This window comes from Lytechinus pictus, chromosome 14, assembly GCF_037042905.1.
Source record: "Lytechinus pictus isolate F3 Inbred chromosome 14, Lp3.0, whole genome shotgun sequence".
Classification (NCBI taxonomy): domain Eukaryota; kingdom Metazoa; phylum Echinodermata; class Echinoidea; order Temnopleuroida; family Toxopneustidae; genus Lytechinus; species Lytechinus pictus.
In genome coordinates, this window is record NC_087258.1 from 11,202,447 (window position 1) to 11,227,760 (window position 25,314).

The 25,314-nt window shown below is 36.2% G+C and overlaps 2 protein-coding genes across 2 annotated transcripts in view; one reads left to right on the plus strand and one right to left on the minus strand.

The window, feature by feature from the left end:
* The window catches only part of LOC129275884 (trichohyalin-like), a 30,436-nt gene extending 26,153 nt beyond the window's left edge, over positions 1-4,283 (plus strand). Inside the window, exons 18-19 of the mRNA XM_064109234.1 lie at positions 664-899; positions 1,224-4,283. Coding sequence (XP_063965304.1) covers positions 664-899; positions 1,224-2,625 — 1,638 coding nt within the window. The 3' untranslated portion in view covers positions 2,626-4,283. The remainder of the gene's footprint in view (positions 1-663; positions 900-1,223) is intronic.
* Positions 4,284-7,668: 3,385 nt separating this feature from the next.
* LOC129276641 (high affinity cationic amino acid transporter 1-like) lies at positions 7,669-25,103 on the minus strand. Its single transcript, XM_054913033.2, has 12 exons — positions 24,576-25,103; positions 23,645-23,773; positions 23,023-23,178; positions 22,055-22,203; positions 20,903-21,101; positions 20,225-20,447; positions 15,382-15,521; positions 14,656-14,758; positions 13,730-13,923; positions 13,104-13,270; positions 11,480-11,588; positions 7,669-10,892 (listed from the first exon to the last, which is right to left on the minus strand). The coding sequence occupies exons 1-12, from the start codon at positions 24,817-24,819 to the stop codon at positions 10,633-10,635; spliced, it is 2,073 nt and encodes a 690-aa protein (XP_054769008.2). The 5' UTR covers positions 24,820-25,103; the 3' UTR covers positions 7,669-10,632.
* Between the last annotated feature and the right edge of the window lie 211 nt (positions 25,104-25,314).

Genomic DNA, 25,314 nt, shown 5'->3' on the forward strand with positions numbered 1-25,314 from the left:
TCGATTCTTAGACCAGCCTGAAAGTTTTGATATGCATGTTGTTAATGCAGTTCAAAAACAGAATGAACAGGAGTACTGTTCGTGATCAAATTTTCCCAGACTCTAACAGAGAGACTACAGACTACAAGACATTGTGGAATACTTGTAAGTTGCGCAATGTCAGGAGAACTGTCAAATTGACCCTCTGCTTAATCAATGCTCTGAGAGTGATTGGTCCACCACATTTGGTCTAAGTGATAGAGGGGAATTCTAGTAGCATTCCTTTGTTATAGACCTTTTTACATAGATATTCTTCCTTGGGGAATAATTTTCCCTGTATCACATTGCAATATGCTCTACATATTTTTTTTAATGACTGCTTTACAAAATTTTCTTTTTGAGATTGTGTATCAATTTTTTTCCCTAGTTCTGTACAGAATATATTTAAAAGCTTTTCTCTTCCAACCAGAAATGCTAACCAAGTTTCAAAATATCTTATCAAAATCAAAATTCAAAATGCTAATCAACAGACAGTTAGCTTAATCACCCAGCCATCCCTTTCTAATCTGGTGAACAAGCATACCTTGTCCAGAAATTAACATTTTGTTTCATATATAGAATTTACTAACTTATTTGGATCTTAGCTCAACCAGAGACATACCCCTCTGTCCTTTGCCCCCATAGCTGGCCCAGACAGTGAGCTTGGTCACCCAGCCATCCTTCTCTTCTCTGGTCAACGAGCTGACCGATTTTGGGACAACCGAACTTCAGAAGGTGCGCCTGATCTTCCGGTGGCTGACTGCTCAGAACTGTGAGGAAATGGACCTGAATGATGTCATTGATGATACTCCGCTGGGGGTCCTGAAAGGGCTCTATCATCAGAAGATCACCTTCTCGACACTGTTCATGAGAATGTGCAGGTATATTGACATCTTTATATAACAGTGACAGAAATCTAGGAATCTTGAGGGAAACAAACAAAAAATAGAGCTTGATAAAAACATGCTGTAGACAAAAATGGTAAAACATAGCTATGGAGATGGCACATTGATATTAATTTTAATCGAAGTTAGCATCTCGACTTGACTCCAGATTTAGTTTGAGAATGCAAGGAAAATGCACAATTATCATCATAAATCTGCTCTGTGTAACTGGAGCTCACTGAGTTATTCATGTGTCCTGTGTGATTTAGATGCAACCACTTTGACAATGAGTATTGAATAATGATTTTTTTTTCTATCCAGATACATTGGACTTCAGTGTGTTGAGATCTGTGGTATCGCGAAGGTCAAAGGCTACCATGCAGGGCAGTTCATCTCACCCAAAGAGCCAGAGTTCCAGCACACCTGGAACTCAGTCCGTATCGATGGATTCTGGCACTTCGTCGACTGCAACTGGGGAGTGTCGCATATTGCTGGCTCTGTGACCTATGACCCCTTCCGTTTCGAGTACGATGAACACTACTTCCTTGCTGACCCGGATGTGATTATCTTGAGCCACTTTCCAAATGACCCTGCATGGCAGTTGCTTCAGTCACCGCTATCTCTAGATGAGTTCAATGTCCAGGTTCTACTGAAGCCGGACTTCTGTCAGTTTGGCTTTTGCCTTCGGAGTCACAAGAATGTCATCATCGATGTGCCCAACGGAGACTTAAATGTTCAGATCCACTGTCCATCGGGATTCATTCTGTCGTGCCGATTGTCCACTGTGAACGGTGACCGTGATGTAGCTGCAAGTGGTGTCCCCTTTGACCTTTATGAGTTCATCCATCAGGTTGGGGATGAGCTGATGGCGTGTTACGTTAGGATCCCAGAAGCAGGTCAGTTCTACCTGACTATGTACGCCAGGAAACAGTACCTAGATGGAGAGCTTAATCTAGAAAGCTACACCGAGATCTGCAGGTATCTTGTGCGATGCAACAGCCCAAGCAGAGATAACGTGCCACTCCCGTACTCGCCAGCAGACCACTGGGGTCCGATTGGAACGATGAGTGCAGGACTTGTCCCGGTTTCACATACATCAGGTGTGGTTGTGTCCACAGATGGCAGCGATTTCACCATCCGCTTTAAAATGACCCAGCCATTGAAATTCACCCATACATTGACAAGCTTTGGCGTAGATGACCAACGGCTTGTGCCTTACACCATGCAGCGAACGGTAGACGAGGAACTTGTATTCACCGTGACGCCGCCCAACATGGGGCGATATGCCCTTCACATCTACGTCCATTATTCTGGTCTACCCAAACCTTCTCATCTCTGCAGCTATCTCCTTGTAGCGCACCAAGTACGCCAGAACGTCCAGCCAATGCCGCAGCCCGAACACGGAATCTGGGGTGCCACCCCAGCGTTTTCATCGCTCGGGCTAACCGCTTTCACCAATGCAGATCCTCTCATCGTGACCAAAGAACCGGAAACAGAAATCACCATCGGTACCAATGCTCGCATCTTCCTAAAGCATGAGATGAGCTATAATGGAAGGGATATGACACAAGCCGTTCGATCCGAGTTTGGGGAAGGCTTTGTCACTTTCATGCTACAGTTGCCCTACAGTGGATATTACTATTTCCGGTTACTGGGGAAAGACACAGACGACCCGTCCATTCCTAATACCTTGCTGTTCAATTATCTTGTCAGAAGAGACTAATTGGGCATTGTACAGAAACTTAAAAATTAATTGCAAATCTGTTTGGGGTTTCAAAATCAGTCATATGTCTTGCATTTAATCACAGTTTTGCAGCTGATTGTGTATCTGCTTCGTGCAACCAGGACTGAAACTGATTTACTACATCTAGAATTAATTGTAAAATTGTATCAATTGTGAAACTGGTCGATCATTTTTTAAATTGCAATTAAAACGTATTAAAATTTGTTGAAAATATATTCATGTAACACCCCGAAACAGTGTAAGTTTCATATACTTACAATTGATGCTTACATCCAGTTTGCAGGGTATAAATATGGTCAGTGTGCATCTACAATCTCAAAATATCTATATTTTCATTTTTATTTGGATTTTTTTGATTTGTGTATGGAGCACAGTAAGTTATAGTCATTTTGTGACATACGCCTAGGCCTCTCATGCCACCTACCCTCATAGTGCAATTAGTGCAGGAAACAGATCATATTGCCATTTTGATGTCTCGGGAATTAGGGTAGGTAAGTCAATTTTTGGGGGGCCTACAATTGGACATGTGCGCAAAGTTTCAACTTTGACAGCTAAAATAGAGTCTAAAAGTAGAAATATATGTACCATGACTCGTCAAATTGTCTGTCTAATTCGTATGTATGTATGGTGAAAAATGGGGTGAGTATCATGATTGTACAATTTTGTTTATCAAAACATACAAAAATTCTTACACATTGACCACATGCAATATCAATGTAATTTAGGGACAGTCTGGGTATGCCAGTACATATTTTTTTTAGATTATCTGGCCCCTTTTTCACTGTTTCATGTGCAAATGAAACTCACTGGTTTTACAAGTGTTGGTATAAGCTTTGTCATTGGAATTCGACAGAGGAAAATCAGTCACATTTCAGCTCTCAATTTTATTTGATTCGAGGGGGGGGGACAACTTTGTAGTCTCAATAAGATTGCTTGAACTTGTCACTGACTTCCTTAAAACAATGAACCATTTTCAATGCCTACCGAAATTGGAAATAGGCGCTATAGCTATTCATGAATTGTCAAAAAGTATGATTCAAATATTGCAAAAAAATTTGTATTTAGTATATCATATCATGATTAATAAACAGGCTGGAATTTATATATTTAGAGAAAAATACATTCAGGATCTTTCCACGTTAATTCACCTTGATTCTAAATACATTCCTTTCTGTATTTGTTGTGTATCTTTTTGAGATATATATTTTCAGCAAGTATAAACCAGTACAAATTGGTGATATAATTATGCAGCCAGTATAAAGCATTATAGAATGGTGATATGGATCTTAATGAACAAATGATTGACTGAATTTGATCACATGACTGGTCATTTAACAGGAAATTTTCAAGGTGACTGGTATCATTGACTCGTTCTATTGACCGGTCTTGGTTTTAATATGAGAATGGTTTATCAAAGAATAATGATCCACATCACTATATAGTAAAACAATAAATACACATCATTTGGTCAGGTATTAGAATAATTACACACACTTGTTACCTTTGAAACAGTCAAATCGCCCTCGGCTCTGCTTTGGGCATGTTAGAATTGTTCCAAAGGTATCTTGTGTGTGTCATTCTTACTAATGCCATTGATGATGTTTATTATTTGTATATTAAAGTATGATTTCATATCACCTTGATTATCAATCCAATACATTGTCTTTCTTTCTACTTAGAAACTGAAATTTAATAAATTCTATTCTGCATATGTTTAAACCTTGTAAAATTGACCAAAGATTGATTTTTTTTTCATCCATTGTAGTGGGCATATTTTTTTAAATAGATGATTGCCCTAATTCATGCCTTGAGCACCTAACAAGGTGGATATGTGAGCTATACAAAATATCCTTTATTATTATTATAATTTTATTTTTATGTTTTGGGGTTATTAATGAATTAATTCTGTGTTTCATTTTCAATCATTTTAAATCATCTACTTCTGTCTTTTTTCTGTTGAATAATGTTTTTAAGTACTTTTCTGAAAATCTACGTACTTTCCAGAAAATTATTAGGTCATGTGATTACATTCTGCTAATTAAATTTACAATGGCTGAACTGGAGTGCATATGATGCACATATGATTCTCTTATATTATATATATATTATTTGTATAAAGTTATGTTCTTATTTTTTTCAATTGTTTTAATGGTTGATGTGTTGTTTGGGGTCATCTATTTTTATTACTAGTAATTCCGTCAAATTTGTCCCAATGGTCGCCTCTCTTTTATGGTAATTTCTCTTGTTGGTCAATTGTTCATTCATATTCTAGCTCATTTCAAGGTACACAATGATTTGAGTTGGGTATATTTTGAAAATACTCCATTGCTGACTCATTCATACTGTACTGCTATTCTTAACAACTTGAAAGTTTGCCAGAGGATTGTAGACTTGGCAACAAGCAATCTATGCAACTGGATTAAATATTGCAATCCTTTTCCTTGGAAAGAAACACACCTTATTGTGATTGGTCTGTAAGTAGTGTAATTTTTATGAGCAGATCCATCACCAAAAAATAGAGAAATCATTTAAGAGAAAATTTCAGAATTCATGAAATGAAACATGATTCTGTGAGATCCTTTCAGAAAATGTATTAAAATTTGTACAAATTCAAGCTCAAAGATTCCACGACACACTCTTGTACATCATTTTGAATCCTTATCATTTTTCACTTAAAATGTGAACACATGTTGGTTGTTCGCATTGTTGTTGAATTCAATTGTTGTGTACTGGAAATGCATACACTTTAGATAAGTCTACCCCTTTCTGATCATTCAATTTTAATTTGTATTCCACAAAGATATATGCATTAACTTGGAAGAGACATGGCCTATGGGCTTAATTTAGGTGTTGAGAAGTTTTCTGATCAATGTCCCATTGCATAACAGTTGTCACTATAGCAACTTTGCCATCTGATGGTATACAAATAGCGAATAGGCATGAGTGCGATGGTGCGAGATTTCGCATGAGTTGAATAGAGCGTTTCTTTCTTTCACCGAATGCGAAATCTCGCACCATTGCACGAATAAGAATATTCGCTATTTGTGTTGTACAACGCCTCGGAATTTAGCGAAAATATGAAAAAACAACGAGTTTATCCCTATAGTAATCTATGAAAAGGGAGCAAAAATACCGAAAGCAGAAAGCAAAATCCCACAAGCGCACATAACCTTGGGCAGCCTTGCGCATTTAGCCAGCTGGCTTATACGCGTATTGTTCATTTTTATCGAGCGCGATGAATTAAATCGTATTGTGACGTCACCTCATAAAGCCGTGCAACGGTACATTTTGGACGGTACATTTTGGATGGTACGTCTTTTGTGCAACGGTACGAATGTTTGACATTCAGCCTCCCATTTGTTCTCGTACAACAAGCTAAGTAGGCGTTGTACAATAGCTACTGTTGTACCTATCATTGTTCAAAAACCGATTAGAATCAATCATTCAATAGAAGTTGTCAGTATTGGATGGCGGAGTTGCCTTAGTAGTTAGTTTCATGTAACTGGGTCCATGTTCAATGGGCAGACTGTAAAGAAAGGTCCACTGTGTACATTACCAAAGCCTGGTCATGTTTTCACAGATTGCCTTTTTAGACAGGTTTTATCGTGTATTATGTGCAGCTCTTTCATCAATAGTATATACACATTTAGTTTATACATATGTGAATACATGTACCTGTATATCATGCTTGAAAAAATGTCTTTGTCATTAATATATGAATAAAGATAATATAAATCTTTCTGATATGTTTTATATTTAGTCTACCATTTTGTTTAGGAGTTTCAAAATGTAGTGTGGAGTTACTGTCTCCAATTCCAGTAAAGACTGCATTGTTGCATAGTAAAGAGGTCCACAGGGAAATAATCATTTGCAATATATGCATTCAAAGCACAAATCCTTCTATTATTTTTACTTTCTTCCTATTTTTTTGTATTTTTTCCATTTACATCTTTCCACTTATCTGCTTTTTAAAACTTGATCATTACACATTTTATTTTGGGGGAGTGATCTGGGGGGTGTTTCACAAAGATTTAAGTATGACCTAAGTCGCACTTAAATGCTGACGCGTACATGATATGCAACGTGCGATCTTATTGATAGATACACAGGAGTGCGCGTCATCATGACACGATCTGACCAATGCGGTCAAGCCTTTCATACTGTATGCAACTCGGAATTTAAGTGCGACTCTAAGTCATACTTAAATCTTTGTGAAACACCCCCCAGATCGATTTGTGTGATCACCATTTCTCATTGTTTGAAAAAAAAATTCAACATCAATCCGAGATGGAGACTAATGGAATCGATGGATTTACTGATGAGTCTCTTCTTAACTCAAATCAGAAAATGTTACATCGATAATTGTAAGATGACCATGAATTGAGCATCGGTAGATTGAGGGATAGATGGATATTTTAGTCAAATGTGTAGGAAATAATCCATCTATACACTCACCCATTTGTAGATGAATGGATAGATGGATAGAGTGAATGGATTTATGGATGGATACTTCGATTGATAGATGAATTGATGGATGAAATGAATTATTGATGGAAGTATGAATGGACTGATTCATAAAGTGATAGCCATGTTGGATAGATAGGTGAATGGGCTTGTGCAAAGATTGATAAACGAGGGAAGGAGTTATAGATGAGTGATAAACATGTTGATAGATAAGTGAATAGAGAGGTAGAGGGATTTATAGCTGGGTGGATGACTGGAGAGATGGAATGGATGGATGGATAGATAGGTGAATACATAGGTAAATGATGATCCATTCCATTTAATTTATATCAATAGATGTTTCATTTTTATGATGAATTCATTATGATCAAAATCAAATACGCAACTGATAACACAACTCCCCGGCGGATCAGGCTTCTATATCATCATGACACACGTGCACATAAATGCACCCAAACGCCAAACATTCATACGCGAAAACACACAATCACATTCTCCTCGCACAAGCACACACATCATCACACCAATACTCTCACAATAAAAACACATTTCTGCTGATAATTTTCAAGGTAAATCTGTTGTTTATGAAAATCGAATGATATATATATAAAAATAGCGTATTCTAAAGTTATCTTTTGCAGTCATTGGTCTTACAATAATTTGGAAAGGTGAAAATGAGACAGGCTGGGATAAATGTCAATTGAATTCATTTGTCACATGAAGCGATATGCTTTATTGCTACATCAAAACAGTAGTATTCAAACTAAGTTAATACCGGTATTTCTAAAAGCTAGACGTTGGAACGCCATACAATTTAAATAATGGAAGATTATCGAACATTCTCCTTCAAAGTCTACGTTAATAAAAAAGTAGAATTTCCGTGGCATTATCGACACAAATATTCTTCGTTTCTTGAACTTATACATATGTGTTCACAGGAATAATCATGCTTCATTAACAGGATGAATAGAAATTTAGTGAGATTATTTTTATCATTTGAAATCGCTCATTAAATTATGAAAATATTCAAAACTGATCCACCAAATTAAAAGGTAGAAAATCGGTTAACAATCCCGGGTTAAAATCAGGCACTCAGATGTCGGTCAACGAGGAGCGCGAACTCGACTTCTTATAAGTGTTTTCCTTATTAAGCCTGGATAGAATGAGAGCTCAAAAGTGAATGCTATACTATAACAGTAAACCTGTAATGTCATGCTAAACGATTTATATTTTTGGAAAAAAGTCAAAAGTCATAGACAACAGGTTCAACAATCTACTTAATTAACCCTTGTTTCACAAATAGAAATTTCTCATCGAAAAGTTGAACATGGTATTTCCAAAGTATTCAGTGCATTCGTGGAAGTGACCTAACGCTTAAATCAATGCGAGCACACTTCAATGTCCCTGTACTAGCCAAAACTATATGGACAACCCATGGTCACACAGTGCATTGCTCAAGAAAAGAGCACCGTTCTGACTTGTTCGAGCAAAAGGAGCTATATTGTCTAAATAATGTCTTGAAAAACCTGAAGATGAAATGGGCTATAAAAGTTACTCCATGTGCACAGGGATTATTCGCACGTATTCACATTGTTCTCTAAGTCCTCGGCCGTTTCGTAACCGTTCTGTCGCGCTTTCTCTCTGATATACGACATTCCCATTTCCCAAATACATAAATATTAAAGTGTCAGTAAATTAATGAGATTCATTGAAATAATACATTTGCAACCATGTGATGAGAGGAAGTGGGGGTGTGAGAGTATATCCAGTATTTCAGAACTTCAGGCGTTCTCTCCCTCGGCCTTATGATTATTGCTTATTAAGATCTTTCAATAATTCTCATTTTCAGCAGATATACTAATAATTGGCACCAATCAATCAAAATATTCTCTTGCAAAGGGTGACCCTTTTCATTGTCATTTTCCCATTTGAGATGCAAATATTACATTTTTCCACATGCAATGAGTGCTTGTGGATTGACGTAATATCTTCTATCTAAAGGATTCGGTTTAAATTCTAAATTATTTACACCTTTTTCTGAGAGATACTTCGAACTCTTATTTAATCATCTTAAGCTTTACATATCTGATAAGTTAATCAAACTCTTTTTCTTGTTCTTCTTAACCTTTTTTTTATTACATCTTTATTCCGGGCCTTTTCCATTGTCGTATATACCTAACTGCTCGCTCGGAGACAACGGCGAATATCAAATACTTTATTTTCTGAAATTTATCCTGTTTTAATTAACACTTTATTCATTAACTTCATACTAAAAGTGCAAAGTTCTTTATTCATGATCTTTTAATTCCTAAATGTACAAAAATGGGCGCATGTCTCATTTTCTGGTATTTTGATCATCTTTACTCGAATTTCATTCATTAAGGGTGTTTTTCCGAAGTGCCGGTGCACCATTCAACAAAAATTAGATCAAGTTCCCTTTTGCCTGTCCTTTATTGCACATTATCTCCATTTACTTTTATTTTTTAATTGCTGGGAAGATAATTGAAGAGGCAAGTCATTTAAAATGATTTATATTCACCATTTTCATTCTTATGTATGACAAACAGCGTTCAAACAATACTCTAAAAAACAGATTATCTTGGTTCATAGTGTCCGACCAAGAAAAAATTGTCAAAATTAACCAAATTATGGGTTAAAATTTACCAGGAATTTGGTTGATAGACAATTTTTAATGGTCAGACACATATCAACCAAGAGAATGGTCATTTTGACCAATCCTTTTGGAAGTTTGGAATGACATCGCATGTAGCAATTGTGTGATAATCATTTTGGGAATGCCCATAATATATTGATAGCTTACGCTGGCCACTTAGCACTCAATTAAAAAGCCTGCATGTTTTAAGAGAACTTAGCATCAGCATATGATCAATACATATGAGAGTGATAACAAAAGCCCCGACAATTCAAACATGAAGCCTATAGAAAAGGATCCCTCTATTATCTAGTTCAATAAATCTCGTAAATGATGTTAAAGGCATTTAAAATATTTGTCTTCATCCACATGACGGGAGCAGTATTGTTGATAGTCTTTAAAAGTGTCCAATAATACGAGGTTATTACTGATTTAAGAACATATATTGGAAACGACCCATATTTACATCGGCTGGAATTTGCTCTTACATGCTAGACCTATTAATTATGATATTACAATATCATGATATAATAATAGCACAAATTTATTCAATTGCACTTTATGAGTTATATATTGCTGGATATCTGTGAATAGGACATCGCCAAAGTACTATTGCTTTCTTCAATGCGAATTCTGAAAACAAGGTCACACACAACTAGCACTTAAAAAGTGCCAAGGCGTCTTGCATTTCCAGCATATTTGCGAAATTCTGTTAAAGTATAGATGAGAATGGAGGTATATATTAATCGATTGAATTTAGACGTTTCCTTATTAAAATGACGCACGTCTGGTGTAGCGGCGGATACGGTCCCACCAGCAATCAGTGTCGACAGCGGACTGCGACAAGGAGATCGAATCGAGAAAAGCGATCAAGTTGAAGCTTCGCTGATAAGTTTAGTAATCTCAGTCGGTTCTGTATTCTGGACACTATTTTTCTTTCCGATGTCAAGCAGGTTATGCGGAAGATCGTGGGTGCAGCCGGATTCGCTACAAAGCATGATGCTGCTAGTACGCCGACATCGTCCGCCTTGCTGGGCCTCGGCCGGGGTGCTTGGGTAGCGGAATCGCTTCGGTTTCACGTAACGCTCGTTGCTATTCCAAACACTGTAGCACACATAGATGACTAAACCTGAATATTAAAATAAAACGATCAGTAAATTTGAATCGTGTTTATTTTCTACTTCTATACAATGTTTTATTTAATATCGCACATGCTAACCCACATTTAGCTTCAATCATCTTATATGAGTTATAATAAAAGAAATAAAAACCCTCAAGAAATAATTGTTTCCCAAGGGTCAGTTCTCCAACCGTGTCTTTGAAGTGAAAGAACAAGATCTGGGGCATCTATAAGGGTTAAGGATTCTGGCATGTTGGTTAAGAGTGGCAGCAATCTATGGAACTCATTCGTATGTATAATGTACTTCGTTTTTTAGGTTTGAATATATGAATATAATTCTTGGTGAGTTGCTATTGGGGGAAGCACTCAATTTATTTTTCAAAATCCATAAAGTAGAAAAAATGAAGATTTACGGGAGATGATTAAAATGTGGAATTCTCCTTAAATCATCTATAGATACTTCATTAACTTGATCTCACCAAGGGACATTCCCGATATAGTTGCGATTGAACGCAACTTAAACAAAAAACCTAATTGAAAAATGCGTTTTTGATTGGTTAAAAATGTATTACTCAACCAACCTCTGAATAACTTACCTACAAGAATTAAGACGACGTATCTAACCCATGTCATGGCGTCCATCTTCATGAGGAGATAAGAATCGATGAATATACTAAGAGCAGGCAGTAGCGGTACCATGGGTACCTGAAAATGAAACGAAGAGATACTCTTATTTCTACAAAGTCAAATATGACTGGGAAAAGGCGTCAGCTGGGAGTCAACTCCAAACTCTATAGTTGTATAACTATTTATGAAGCGGGCTGCTCTACCATGTCTACCGAAAAAAGGAGTATGAGGAGTACCTAACCTTACATGAAATTTTTGCATAAGAAACATCAAGAGTGCCCTAGAAGATTACTCTTAACTATTTGCACGCTGAATTAATTTTTGGGGGATAATAATGACATTTTTTCCATTTATTTTTTTTTTTAATTTAAATTTCCATACTGCACCATTGATACTTGTGATTATAGTTTAGATGTTATTCAAGAATTATTGCCTTTCATTAGCTTCTCTTATTTGAAGGTAGGGGAGAAAACTAATTATTATTATTGTTGAATTTAATTGTACGAATGTGCAAGATTGCAACATCAGCGCGCAAAGGGTTAATAGAGATATAAGTTAGTAATCAAGTTCTTATTGGTATCAGAGACACGAGTTGAACACACAACCGATAATACTAGCGAGTTTTCGCACTGCCACGCATAACAAATCCAAGCACACAGTAAATGTATTGAAAATTCACGTAGAATCACAATGGACAGGTGGGAGGCCTTTGTCGAAAATTGGTGAACCAGACCAGCTGTTCGTTCTAAGTTTTGGAGCTAAACGAAAAATTGCAAATATGTCGAATGTCCATAGTCAAGGACGATATTGCTGTTTTAATTCACTGATTTTCGACAGACTTCTTGGTTGCTCATTGTCATGAAGGGAGTTTGACAATACATTTACTAGGTTCTTGAAAGTGTTCCGCGTCGCGAATCAAAAACTCCCTACCAATCGGAAGTGATGCAGAACGTATACACTAGAAAGATTTAGAGTGGCGTGAACGAATGCAGAATACAGACTGAATGCGACTGTACTATATTATCAACCCACCGCTGCCACCAAAACTGTTCCGTATCATCTATTTGGCAAAACACTCAGTCCATCATTAGGTATTCGGACTCTCTTCTGTCCCCACTTAAATACTTATCAAATCTACAATACCTTATTGTTTACAGACTTGCTAAGATGCATTTTGTCTGATTTTATTAGCTGTGACTTAAAGTTAAATTAATTCGGTTCCAATCGGTAATACCTAATTTCAAACAAAACAGATATTTGAAAGTACCCCCCCAAAAAAATACAATTCAAATATGGCATGTATACAATTCATATATTGCATGATTTTTATGACTTCTATTATAAAACATTAATTGTATATCCAGTAGTCCCACAGCACAGCATTCGTTTATGAATAAATTACATTAACAATTTGCAAATGAGGAATAAGCTGTTATACAGATTAAAGTGTAAAATCATTCATATAAAGAATTGAACGATTGAATATCATATTTCTGTAAACAGTCCTTTTATCATGTTTGTTATATTTACATATTATTCTGAAAATTACGAATATCTAAGAATTTCCACCAATTTCTCTGATAGTTCAGTTACCTTAAAAGCTATTGAGACTCTGCTTTCCGGCTGTCTCCAAATGACAATCAAAAGAATGAGCATTAATGCTCCGATTGCAGACGCCGTAGTAATTGCCCAAATCTCGCGATTCGCGAGATCTTCCTCAGCAAATATGATCATGGATTCCATTCCGAAACACGTACAAACTGGGTAACGAAATATGATTGTACATAATGAGATAATTATAAATACACTTTGATTTTAAAGTATTCAATCGATATAAAATTCTTCCACGTCTAAAGTAGATATCTATGATTTATGAGTTTACATGTCACAATTTTTATTTTCTTTCATACAGCATGATAACGAAAATTAATGCGAAATTAAGCTTGCTTTTATTGCAAAACCATATATTTTTGGATTATACTAATGTAGAAATGATTTGTTGCGAAGAGTGTACGGCTAAGAACAAGCAAATGTTTCTTTGCTTATATTTTTGTTTATCTCTAAATGACATCATCCCACCACGTTCATATAGCAATCAAGCACATTTGAAATGTGTTTGAAGTTAACAAAAGGATACAATTTTTTATAAGGTTCAAGAATAATGCCCCCAATAGTTTTGAATAAAATATCAAAATCCGAAAGGTTCATCTGGTTCTTACTGAATAAAACCACACAGAATATGACGACTTTGAATGACAGGGGCGTCGGTTCGTCATAAACTGGCCTGAACGCTTGGCTCAGGAACTTAGATACGCTGGATCGTTTGGCATCGGCATATCCCGTGGTGTACCCGTCGATCTGCGGGAAGAGAAAGGTGTGTGAGGAGGCCGGGGCTGACATGTCAGGCTCGTACCTGAAACAGAAAAACAAATGTTGCCTTAAAAACAAGAGGAAGGAAGACAAGGGAACATATTTTCATGGAGCAAATGGGGATAAGCTGCGTCTTGAAAGATTAATCACGAGTTTTAGTATAGGATGTAAAATATTTTACAAATGAATTTCTCGCTTTTTATAGAATCTACTCGAATTTGAAAAGAATACATTGTCAGAGGGGCACTTATTATGAATTATCTTTAAAAAAAAATGATTATAATATCTTGTCATTATTTTACAAGAAACTGGTATTTTTAATAGAAATGCTATTAAGTGCCCTCTTAATTGACCAATGCATCTCTAAGCTTAAGAAGATTGATTACAGAGTGTATCACCATCGGTCATTGTGTATGCATGATGATATAGCCTACATAGAGATAGAAACGTTGAGAAGTACAGCTACAAATGAAATAAAAGGAATCAAGAATAGCACGTTGACGCGTTTTTTTCCAATGATCTGGCCTGTTGCAGAAAGAGTTGCGTTTAAACGCAAGTCAAAAAATCAATCGCAAGTCAAAAATGCGCGCTGTTGATTGGTTGAAAATCAAGTTGCGCATGATTTTTAGAGTTGCAATTGATTGCAACTCTTTCTGCAACGGGGCCCCTGGTCTTTGAGGGGGATAAAAGATAATGAAAAGAATATAATAAAGTGATGGATCAAGTTTAAAACATCTTCAATGGTCGAAAATCATTCTTGACCTATGTACTGTACCTGAGTATGATGACGCATGCCGCCACGGTGAGGAAAGGTACCAATGCGCCCATGACCACGACGTTAACTAGGGATTGGAGGTCGATGACCAGCGTGATGATACCTGAATGGAGAAGAGTTAAGTTTTTTTTTCCTTTAACGGTGACTTTTAATAAGATGAATTTAATCTAATCAAGCCTGTTTTCAAATCACTTCAAAATATAAATTTCACTTTCTTCTGTCTCCTTTCTGTTCGAAAATAGTCGAACATTAAAAATGCACAATTATTTCATTAAAAAAAGGCACCTGGTGCCCATAACACATAGCTTAGCAATGATCGTAGAACATTTTTCTACGATTGATTCCATTGACTACAATGTGCAATCAATCGTGAAATTCGATCAATTGCTAACTTTTGTGTTAAGGGACCTTGGAGTAAATAAATAATATATTTTTAATTTGAATTTCTATCAATGTCAGCACATAAGATGCAATGCAAAAGAACATTAGTAATCCGAAAATATAGTCTCCTTCAAATTTTTTTAATGAGTTCGGCCTTATGCATTAACCATCAACCTTAGCTACGTAATCGATTATATTCATCTAAAGGTTCTACCTTATTCAAGAGCTATTTCCTCCGTATATCCAACCAACTATTGACACCGAACACATTTTTTCATTTTTTTTTCACACATTACTCGAAAGAAAGGGCATTTAAATCAGTCGTTTTGATTCAAGGAGAGATACCTGCAATTATTCCAGATGTAAGGCAGGCATAGAGAGGCGTTTGGAAACGAGAATGAACTTCACCAAGAAACTTGAAAATCATTCCATCCTCGGCCATAGAGTAGAGAAAACGTGGCAATGCAAACATGCAACCATACAAGCTATTTGAGAGAAATCAAAAGAAATGAGACAAGTTAAAACAGAAATAAGATTCATGAGGACAGGGTTGGGGAATAATGTCTGCCTCCATGATGGAGCATTAAAAGACCCTTTATGAATTATGATGTAGATTAAATGAACTCCAAGAAACTTAAATATCATCCCATCCTCGACCATAGAGTAGAGAAAACGTGGCAAAGCAAACATGCAACCATACAAGCTATTAGGAGAGAAATCAGGAAAAAAAGTAGAAAATGTTAATTTAAATCATTAGAGAAAAATCAGACAAGCATAATGCTGAAAATTCCATCAAAATCGGATGTAAAATAAGAAAGTTATGACATTTTAGAATTTCACTTATTTTTAACAAAATAGTTTTATGCACAATTTACTCACATGCAAATGAGAGAATCGATGACGTCCCTCACTCACTATTTCTTTTGTTTTTTATTGTTTGAATTATATAATATTTTCATTTTTACAGATTTGACAGTAAGGATCAACTTTACTGAACCATAAAGTGTGAAATAATGGTAATTCCACATGTTCAGGGAGAAATAAAACTTTGCTTCACAGGACAATAAGAAAATAAGAATATTTCATATAATAAAATACAAAAGAAATAGTGAGTGATTGAGTGATGTCATCAGTTCCCTCATTTTCATACCAACCGGGATGTGCATATAACTATTTTGTGAAATTAAGCGAAATTTAAAAATGTCATAACTTTCTTATTTTACTTCCGGTTTTCATGAAATTTTAAGAGTTATGCTTATTGGATTTTTGTCTTTTTATTCAAATCAACTTTTTGTTGAGGTGGACTTTTCCTTTTAACAATTAAAATCGATAGAAAAGTGTTACATTTTAATGTCTACCACCATGGTGTGGCATTGAAAGACACTTTGAAAATAACAAAAGTGTATTGCTTGATATGAGAAAAGATTTTAAAAGAAAAGTTTTAATATTCATCATGAAAATGATTTGTATAAATTGTATAGTCTACCATGGACGAAGAATATTCAAGCTTGGAATAATAAAAATCCAGTGTTTATTAAGAAATTAAGCATCAATGATATACAAACATCAATACATAGTACTTAATAAGGTTCATAAGGTTCATAAGGTAGTATTTATTGTCCAGATAAATAAATAAGTGGAAATTTGCATTTTTACATGGTATTGAACATACATAACAGCATAGAAAATGAACATATTTACAGAAAATCAAACAATCACATATAGTCAATTATGATATACACGTGCAAATGCTACCCACTGGGTAGCATTTGAAAAAAAATACTGTTATTGACATTAAAATTAAGATTGAAATGGAAATCTGAACTGAAAGTTAGATATCGGATATTGAATTGAAATTACATTAAAATTGTAATAAATCAGTACTAGAAATCTTCACAGCGTTGTCCACTTGTAATTGTTATTGTTATCAGTATTTACATATTATTTTTATTTTCAATATTGTTGTTTTAAAGAATTAACATCAACTACCCGACAAGGTAAATTTACATTATTAGGCATATCATTATTCTTATACAATCCCTTCCTCATTCAGCATTCGGATTGAGCTTGGCACGAATGAGTTTAAGAACCTATTTGTTCGACAACGTGCTGACCGTAGTCTATTACCAGATCTCATCCTTTCGTAGTTTACATTCAATGGGTGATCATTATTGTATAGTATCTCTTTTGCCTTTTCAAGTATTCTGTTTCGACATACATCAGTGAGGTTTAGGTCGTGTCCTGTTATTTTTTCTGCTTGTCTGACCATTCTACTTAGTATATTCAGATCTTTTTTGCGACAGCTTGTGAACCAAACCACACAGTCAAATATGAGGATGCTTTCAATAAGTGATCTATAGAATAAAACCATTATGGTGCGGTCAACATGGAATGACTTCAATTTTCTTATGAAATACATCCGTTGTATTGCCTTCTTGTAAATTGAATTGCATTGATCTCCCCATTTTAATCCATCGTCAATAATGGTACCTAAGTATTTGAACTTATGAACTATTTTAATTTCCTCTTCATTGATTCTAACACGACAATCACTTGGTTCTACTTGTTTATTATTTCTAAAGTCAAATATCATTTCTTTGGTTTTTGTTGCATTGAGATCTAAGAAATTGTCATTACACCAGTCGGTAAACCATTTTACACAGTTTAGATACTCAAGTTCACATTCCTTAATTAGACCAACTATAACTGTGTCATCTGCGTATTTGAGAATAGAGACATTTTGAGAAAGGTAACGACAGTCATTGGTATATAGAACAAATAGGATTGCAGAGAGCACACAGCCCTGGGGTGAACCTGTATTCGTTACCATGGGATTGCTCAAAGCATCTTGGACGCGCACGCGCTGGATTCTATTCCGAAGAAAGTCAGTTAGCCATAAAATTAGGGACGGTTTCACATCCAGACATTTCAGCTTCTCGACAAGTCGATGGGGTTGAATAGTGTTAAATGCGGACGAAAAGTCAACAAACAAAGTGCGAGCGTACGATTTCTTTTCATCTGTGTGCTTGCAGAGAAGATGTGTCAAATAAAGGATCGCATCTTGAACGGACTTCTTTGGCTGATAGGCGTACTGATGGGGGTCAACCAGGTGCTTTATGGGTTGGAGAATATACTTCAGTATAATTCGTTCTAGGCACTTCATCGCTATTGAAGTCAATGCTACTGGACGATAGTCGTTATGTTCAGAGGGGCGGGGCTTTTTTGCTACAGGGATAACAATAGAAGACTTCCAGCAAAGGGGTATCACTTGTTTATCTAACGACATTTGGAACAAAACGCAAAACGGCAATGCCAGTTCTCTCGAGCAATTACGTAGTACCTTTCCGGTAATTAGATCGGGCCCGGATGCCTTCCTTGGATTGATTCTATTGAATTGGGCTAATACATCTCCTTCTTTAATCTTAATAGTATCATCTCGAGAGTCAGTTAATTCAGCTATCTGTCCGTCTATTATATCACTGAAGTCATGGGTATCAAACCGTCCGTAGAACCTATTAAGTTCATTTGCAATCTTAAAAGGGTCATCAACATTCGCGAGTGATTGATCTCTTTTGGGAACATAGTCGGTCATTGATTGCAAACACTGCCACGCTGCTCGCGGATTATTATTTTGAAAGTGATTTTCGAGCTTTCTTCGGTAGTCTCGTTTCGCTCTGTTTATTTCCTGACGCAGTCTAGTGTGAAACGACTTTACGGTTAGTCGATCACCGGCATCGAATGCTTCCTTTCTTGCTTTGATGATTCCTTTAATATCTTTAGTAATCCAGGGTTTAATATTTGGGTACACCTTAATCGTTTTACTTTGTATATGTAAATCCTGACAAAAGACGATGTAATCATTAACTGCACTTGTAATTTCGTTTATGTCGTCCGAAGCTTCAAAGAACACATTCCAATCAGTTATTTGAAAGCATGTTTTGAGGTTGTCAATTGTTTCATTATTCCACACTCGTACCACTCGTTTCTGTACTTTTTGCGTTTTAAGTTTCTGCCGATATTTTGGTAGCAAGTGTATTACGTTATGATCCGAAAGTCCTATTCCAGGTCGAATTACGGTCTTATAGGAATCTTTAACAGAACAATAACATCTATCCAATATATTCCCTTCTCGTGTCGGCTTGTCAATTACTTGACAATAGTTCGGCAACATAGCTTCCAGTCTACAGTGATTAAAATCACCGAGTACAATTTTGGGGGAGTCCGGTGATTCAGCTTCCATCTCCCTAACTTTATTTTGAATAAGCTGTTCTGCTTCATTTTGATTAGCATCGGGAGCAATGTAGACCAGAAATAAATGAACTTGGGGAAATTCTCTGGGCAAGTAGAACGGGCGAAGTGACACACATAGCATTTCCAGATTTTCGTTGCATGTAGAATTTTTAATTGTAAAGTTCGTACACCATCTATCATTTACATAGAGACATATCCCACCACCGCGTCTTTTCTTGGTTTGTTGAAATGAACGATCCAATCTCGCTACATTAAAACCATCTATTCGTATACAATCGTCATTAATGTCAGGGTTTAGCCATGTCTCTGTAAAACATATTATACTCGAATTCCGGAAATCATTAATGTACCTTGTTAGAGCTTGAATCTCATCCAGTTTATTGTACAGTGAACGAACATTGCTTAGTGTAATTGCAGGTAATGGGGGTCTGTTTCCCCTTTTCCGAATTCTGTTGCGGATCCCTCCGCGTTTCCCTCTCCGCTTTTGCTGAGGTATGCCATTATCATCCTCGCGGGTCGGTGTCCATTCTGGGAGATTCAATGGGCTAGACTTGGACGTTGTGTAGTCGGCTAGGTAATATAAGTATTCTCGCGAATACTTGATAGTAGTAGTTTGTCCTGGTGATGCATATACATGACTATTTTGTGGTAGAACGATTACGAAAAGTAGCACAAAACATACCCAGATGCACGAGATGGATTTGACGAACATGATGACATAAACATAACTTCAAAGACAAATCACAAAATCCGGAAAATAAGCGACAAAAACAGAGACAAAATACCATGTAACAGGTCGCCGTAGTACAGCGCCCTCTCCGCCCAAGGGAATAAAACTGAAATTGTGAATATTAAAATGAAGAGAAAATGCCCCCAAGAATCTACCGTCTTAATTAGGTGATAATTAAGTTTTCATCAGTCATTTTCAGCAACTTACCTTGTTATGAGCCCACAGATCCCGCCCATTCCAATGACGTAGCGAGCTACGGTCCAACCCACTTTGTCGAACGCGACGGGCAGCGGAGCCTCTTCGTCCAATAGGAAATACGGACACATGAGCGTCATAACCGAGGACACGCCCAAATATGCGAAGAAGGTGAGGAGCAAAGAAACCATGATGCCGATTGGAAGGGTCTTCTGCGGATTGCGTACCTCTTCACCTGATTGGTCAGAAGTTTCGGGTCACGTGGTTAAGGTTAAAGTGTATATAATATATACACGTAAATATTAAGAGGGATGGCAGCAATGTTGTCGATGAATACATGAGAAGCCGCGGTTTCGAAATCGATAAATGCTACATACTTAAGCAGTAAATGACAAAAGTAATTTTTCACGGTTGTATAAAGTTCTTTTGTTATTGTGTCTCTTTCTCTCTTTCTTCCCCTTTTGAGCATTTTACATTCTACATTATTCTCTTTCTACCTCGCTTTCAATCGACACGTGTAGTTTGTCTTGCCCTTTCTCTCTCTCACTCTTTATTCTCTATTTTGCCCTGTATGTCAAGTTATATGTTACTAAGTTCTATTATATCGCTGCCTGCCGAGCATTATTAAAACAAAATTCTCCACACTCTTCTTCTAAAATCTTTAAAACTCATGTGCATTATTGCTCTTACCTGCAGAAGCTACAACCTCAAACCCAATAAACGCATAGAAGCAGACAGCTGCACCAGCAAACACCCCTCCGGGTCCATAGGGGAAGAACCCCCCAGTGCCGAACTCGGAGCACATCTCTGGGCCATCTGTTACAACTGATGACGATGATGATGAGGAGCTATTTATCCATGACGAACTTGGTTGGCTGTCGCAAGGCACCTGCAAACAAAAACATGGAACAAAATTTTTGTTAATTTTCTTTTCGAACCGGTTCATTTACTCCTTGCTTCAGCTAATCTACACATCGAGTTATTGGTCAAGTATGAATAACTGAATCTTTAATTCAAAATATAGTATATCTTAAGATTTAGAGTTTATTAAACATTGTGTACAGTGGTATTATTGTAAAATATACTTATGTATGTGTTGGCAGCATTATTATTTTTGTCAATAAAACGACCCTAATGGAATATGAAGGATACGATCGGAATTTTTGAAGAGAACCTTTTTAGGTTAGCACCGCAATATACAGGTTCTATCTCACTAAATAAGACGTACTACTATATTTGCAGAGGTACTAATTAAGATCGTCACCTCTTCACAAAGTGCATAGGGAATACGTATTAGGTATACTCACTGAATCTAGCACGGTTATCGGAATTAGGTAAGGGTATACTAATTCAATCCTACAATGAGCACTACCAACTGGGCATGCTCAGTTCACATCTACTCTAGATGAAAGCGCATGATGATGTTCGTGATTTTTACCGAAATAATCCAAGTCGATGGGGTTTCGTAAACTGTGTGTTCTGTTATGCGTGATTTTAAGAATGTATGGAGCATGAATCCCTGTAGAATGAATTGCCTGATCTTATGATAAATAGTAATTTTATCAGACCCTGCCCCAATAAAAATAGATATGAAATAAATAATGATAATATATAATAATGATATTAATATTAATAATAATAATAGTAACAATAACAATAATAATAATAATGATAATAATAATAATGATAATGATAAAAATAATAATGATATTGATAATGAAAATAATAATCATCCGCTTTTTAAACCGCAGCGCTTCATACAACGGAAGAGTATTACGGATAAATAATGATGATAATAAAAATGCTGTATCTCGGAATATAAAGAGAGATATTTTCATCTACCTTTGGAAGTTGATCCATGGGTATGGTCCAGTTTGAAGGGACGATCTTGAAGAAACCACAGATGATGATATAGACGATGACTATCAGGTTGAGACCGGTGAACACGTTGTTGAATACAGAGGACGTCTTCACACCGATGCCCATTAATACTGAAGAAATGAGGACCAGAAAAATGATTTACAACGATAGAACTGTGGTACCAATAATTGCCAATAATTTAAGTCTCAACTTATGAATAAGAAACTAAAAAAAATCATGAAGGGCAAATGTGGGAGTGATATAAAGATAACGGGTGGTATATATAAAATTTTGCCGTTTTTCTTCTGCAACATACTCTTAAAATAGTTGGGCAAAAAAAAAAATCCCAACTTTTAACCAACTCTGGGCAACATACTGTCCACACAACTTTGGTTAAAATCTGCCCAAATTGGGAAATAAAAACTAAGAATTGGGTAATAAATTTGCTAAATTGGATAATAATTGCCCAGTATATATATTTTACCAACATACTGTACATTACCCAACACAGTGGACAGTATGTTAACCAACATTTTAAGTGTGTATTATATCGTGTACTCTAGAGCTGTTTCTTTTGTTCTGCGTCTTATTTGTTTACAAATCAATGCCGCCACAAAAATACTGTGAGCCACCACGAGTATTATCAACATCATTATCGTCATCATTATCATCACCATTACGATTATTATCATTATCATCATCATCATCACCATTATTATGATCATCATCATCATCATCACCACTATTATGATGATGATCATCATCATCATCACCATCATCACCATCACCAATATTATCATCATTATCATATCATCATTATTGTAAACATTATCATTATTACCATTATTATCATCATTGTTATCACCATCACTATCACCATCATCATCGTCACCGCCGTCATCATCATCATCTCAAAATCCTTAACTCGGATCTCTATATACTTAGTTTACCTGATGAAATAATGCAGAACCCGGTCCCAAGAAAGTCCGGATATTCGGCTAACCATGACGTGTGCATGGCAAAATTGGCGGATAGGAAGGCATCCATCTTGTTTCCTATCATGGCGTCGATGTAGGCTGAGGTTGCCCTGGCAACCGATGCTGCTCCTATTTCCAAAAATATTTAAGGAAAGAAATTTAGAAGGATTATATAATATTTTTCTAGTTCAGGTAGAAATTACCGGGAAATGGTATATCGAATCATGCCAGACCTAAAGAAAGCCTCAAAAACCTCGAAATCTTAGCTCAAAAGGTTTTGAAATTATACAATAAAAGCGCTTTATACAACTTGGTTTATTGTATGAAGTGATAATGTATTGTTTGAATAAAAATAGCACTGTTCAATTACCCGTATTTATTGCTTAACATTTGAACATTGATGTTAAGATAATTTAAAAAAAATCAATTAACCGTATTAAAGTTAACGATAGCAAACCAGTTTGTGAGAACTTAATACATGTCAATTTCTTGATTTACTGTGTATTGAAAATTGTCCTTCCTTTGATGTATGTCACCCTTTTCTGTGAAATTATTTAAATGAATGTTTTCGGATTTTTTCATATTTTGTTGATACCTAGAATATTTTCAATGAGGACGTTCCAACCGACGAAGAATCCAATGAATTCGCCCATCGTGACGTAGGTGTAGACATAAGCAGAACCCGCCTTTGGAACGCGGGCCCCGAGCTCAGCAAAACACATTCCTGAAAATAATGAGTAATTACTTGAGAGATTAGACACATACAGATGATTTCCAATAATATAAATGAATCGCGAAATAGGTATGTGTTTCTAATTGCAAGGATTACAGGATATATGACTGGTTAAAAACAGGAGCGCAGTGAAGGGTGGGGGGGGGGGGCAGGCGAGAGATCAAGGGGAGGGGGTTATGGGGAAAGAAAGAAACGTTTGAGAAAATGTTAAAAGAGCGGGCATGATTGCCAAGACTTTTTGTTTCTAAAACGACGATATATTCCTAACATAAGCTTCTAAGCAATCATATTCTAAACAAAACGTAAAACATGAGAAACACTGATTGAATATGTTGAAAGTTGAATCTTGCTATAATGATGATAATAATATTTGAAATTTATAGTGCATAATAGTCAAGAGACTCTATATGCGCTGTACAAATATCAAATTGCTAAATTATGCAAATTATACATAAAACCTAATTTAAATTATCAATTGAACCTATCAGAAATATACGTCAATTCATTTGGATTCGTTCAATTTGGGTCATTTTTTCAATCATTCGTTCGTTCATTCAATCAATCAATCAATCAATGGATCAATCAATCAATCATTTATTCATTCGATCATTCAGTCATTTATTAATTTACCATTCCTTTAATCATATATTCATTTAGTCAGTCATTCGGTCATTCACTTATTCATTCATTCTTTTTGCATCATTGCCATGGCAACTTCCCTTGAGGACACAACATAGATATATTATTAAATAGTAAGTTATTCAACAAAATATCAATAATTTTGATAGCATACCTGCTAGAATGGCGGCAACAGCAGCAATCATGAAGGAGAGTATGAGGGCTGGCCCAGCGACCCATTTCGACACCTCACCCGTGATGACATAGATACCGGCGCCCAACGTATTACCAATACCAAGAAGGATCAAATCCCATACGGAAAGGCATCTCCTAAGCCTTGAAGCCGCCGCTGATTTCGGATCCATATTGATTTGCTTCTTGCGGAGAAGAATCCTTGATATCTGGCCCAATCTGGACATGATGATATCAAATTTCTTCAGCTTTTTGGACGGTTCCAGCGATAAACTGCATTTACAGTTTTATTCATTGATTTGATGAGATGATTTCAGCCCAGCGCTGGTGTACACACGTTGAGAAAAAAAGGCGGTTCGCACAATTTTTAACAACGCAGCGCAGACGATGCGCTGGAATGAATATTAAAAGAATTGCGTTCAAAGAGCTTGTCAGATTGTGAGAAAATTGTTTCCCTAACTTGGCCTAAACACCTGTGACTTCGCACTCCAGTGGTTCGAAGATGTTTGTGCTCTATTATGGTTTGGTAACTAAACGGTTTTTGCAGAAAAACGAGGTGGAATGAACTTTGGGTTGGGGTTCAGCAATGTTCAGATTGAAAGGTTCATTATGCTGGCTTAATTACTATACATGTAAATGGCTTTAAACGCGCAAGAGGTAGAAAAGTAAAGGGGAAAGCAAGGCTTTCACAAAGTGCACATGCAATAATGCAGGCTTAAACA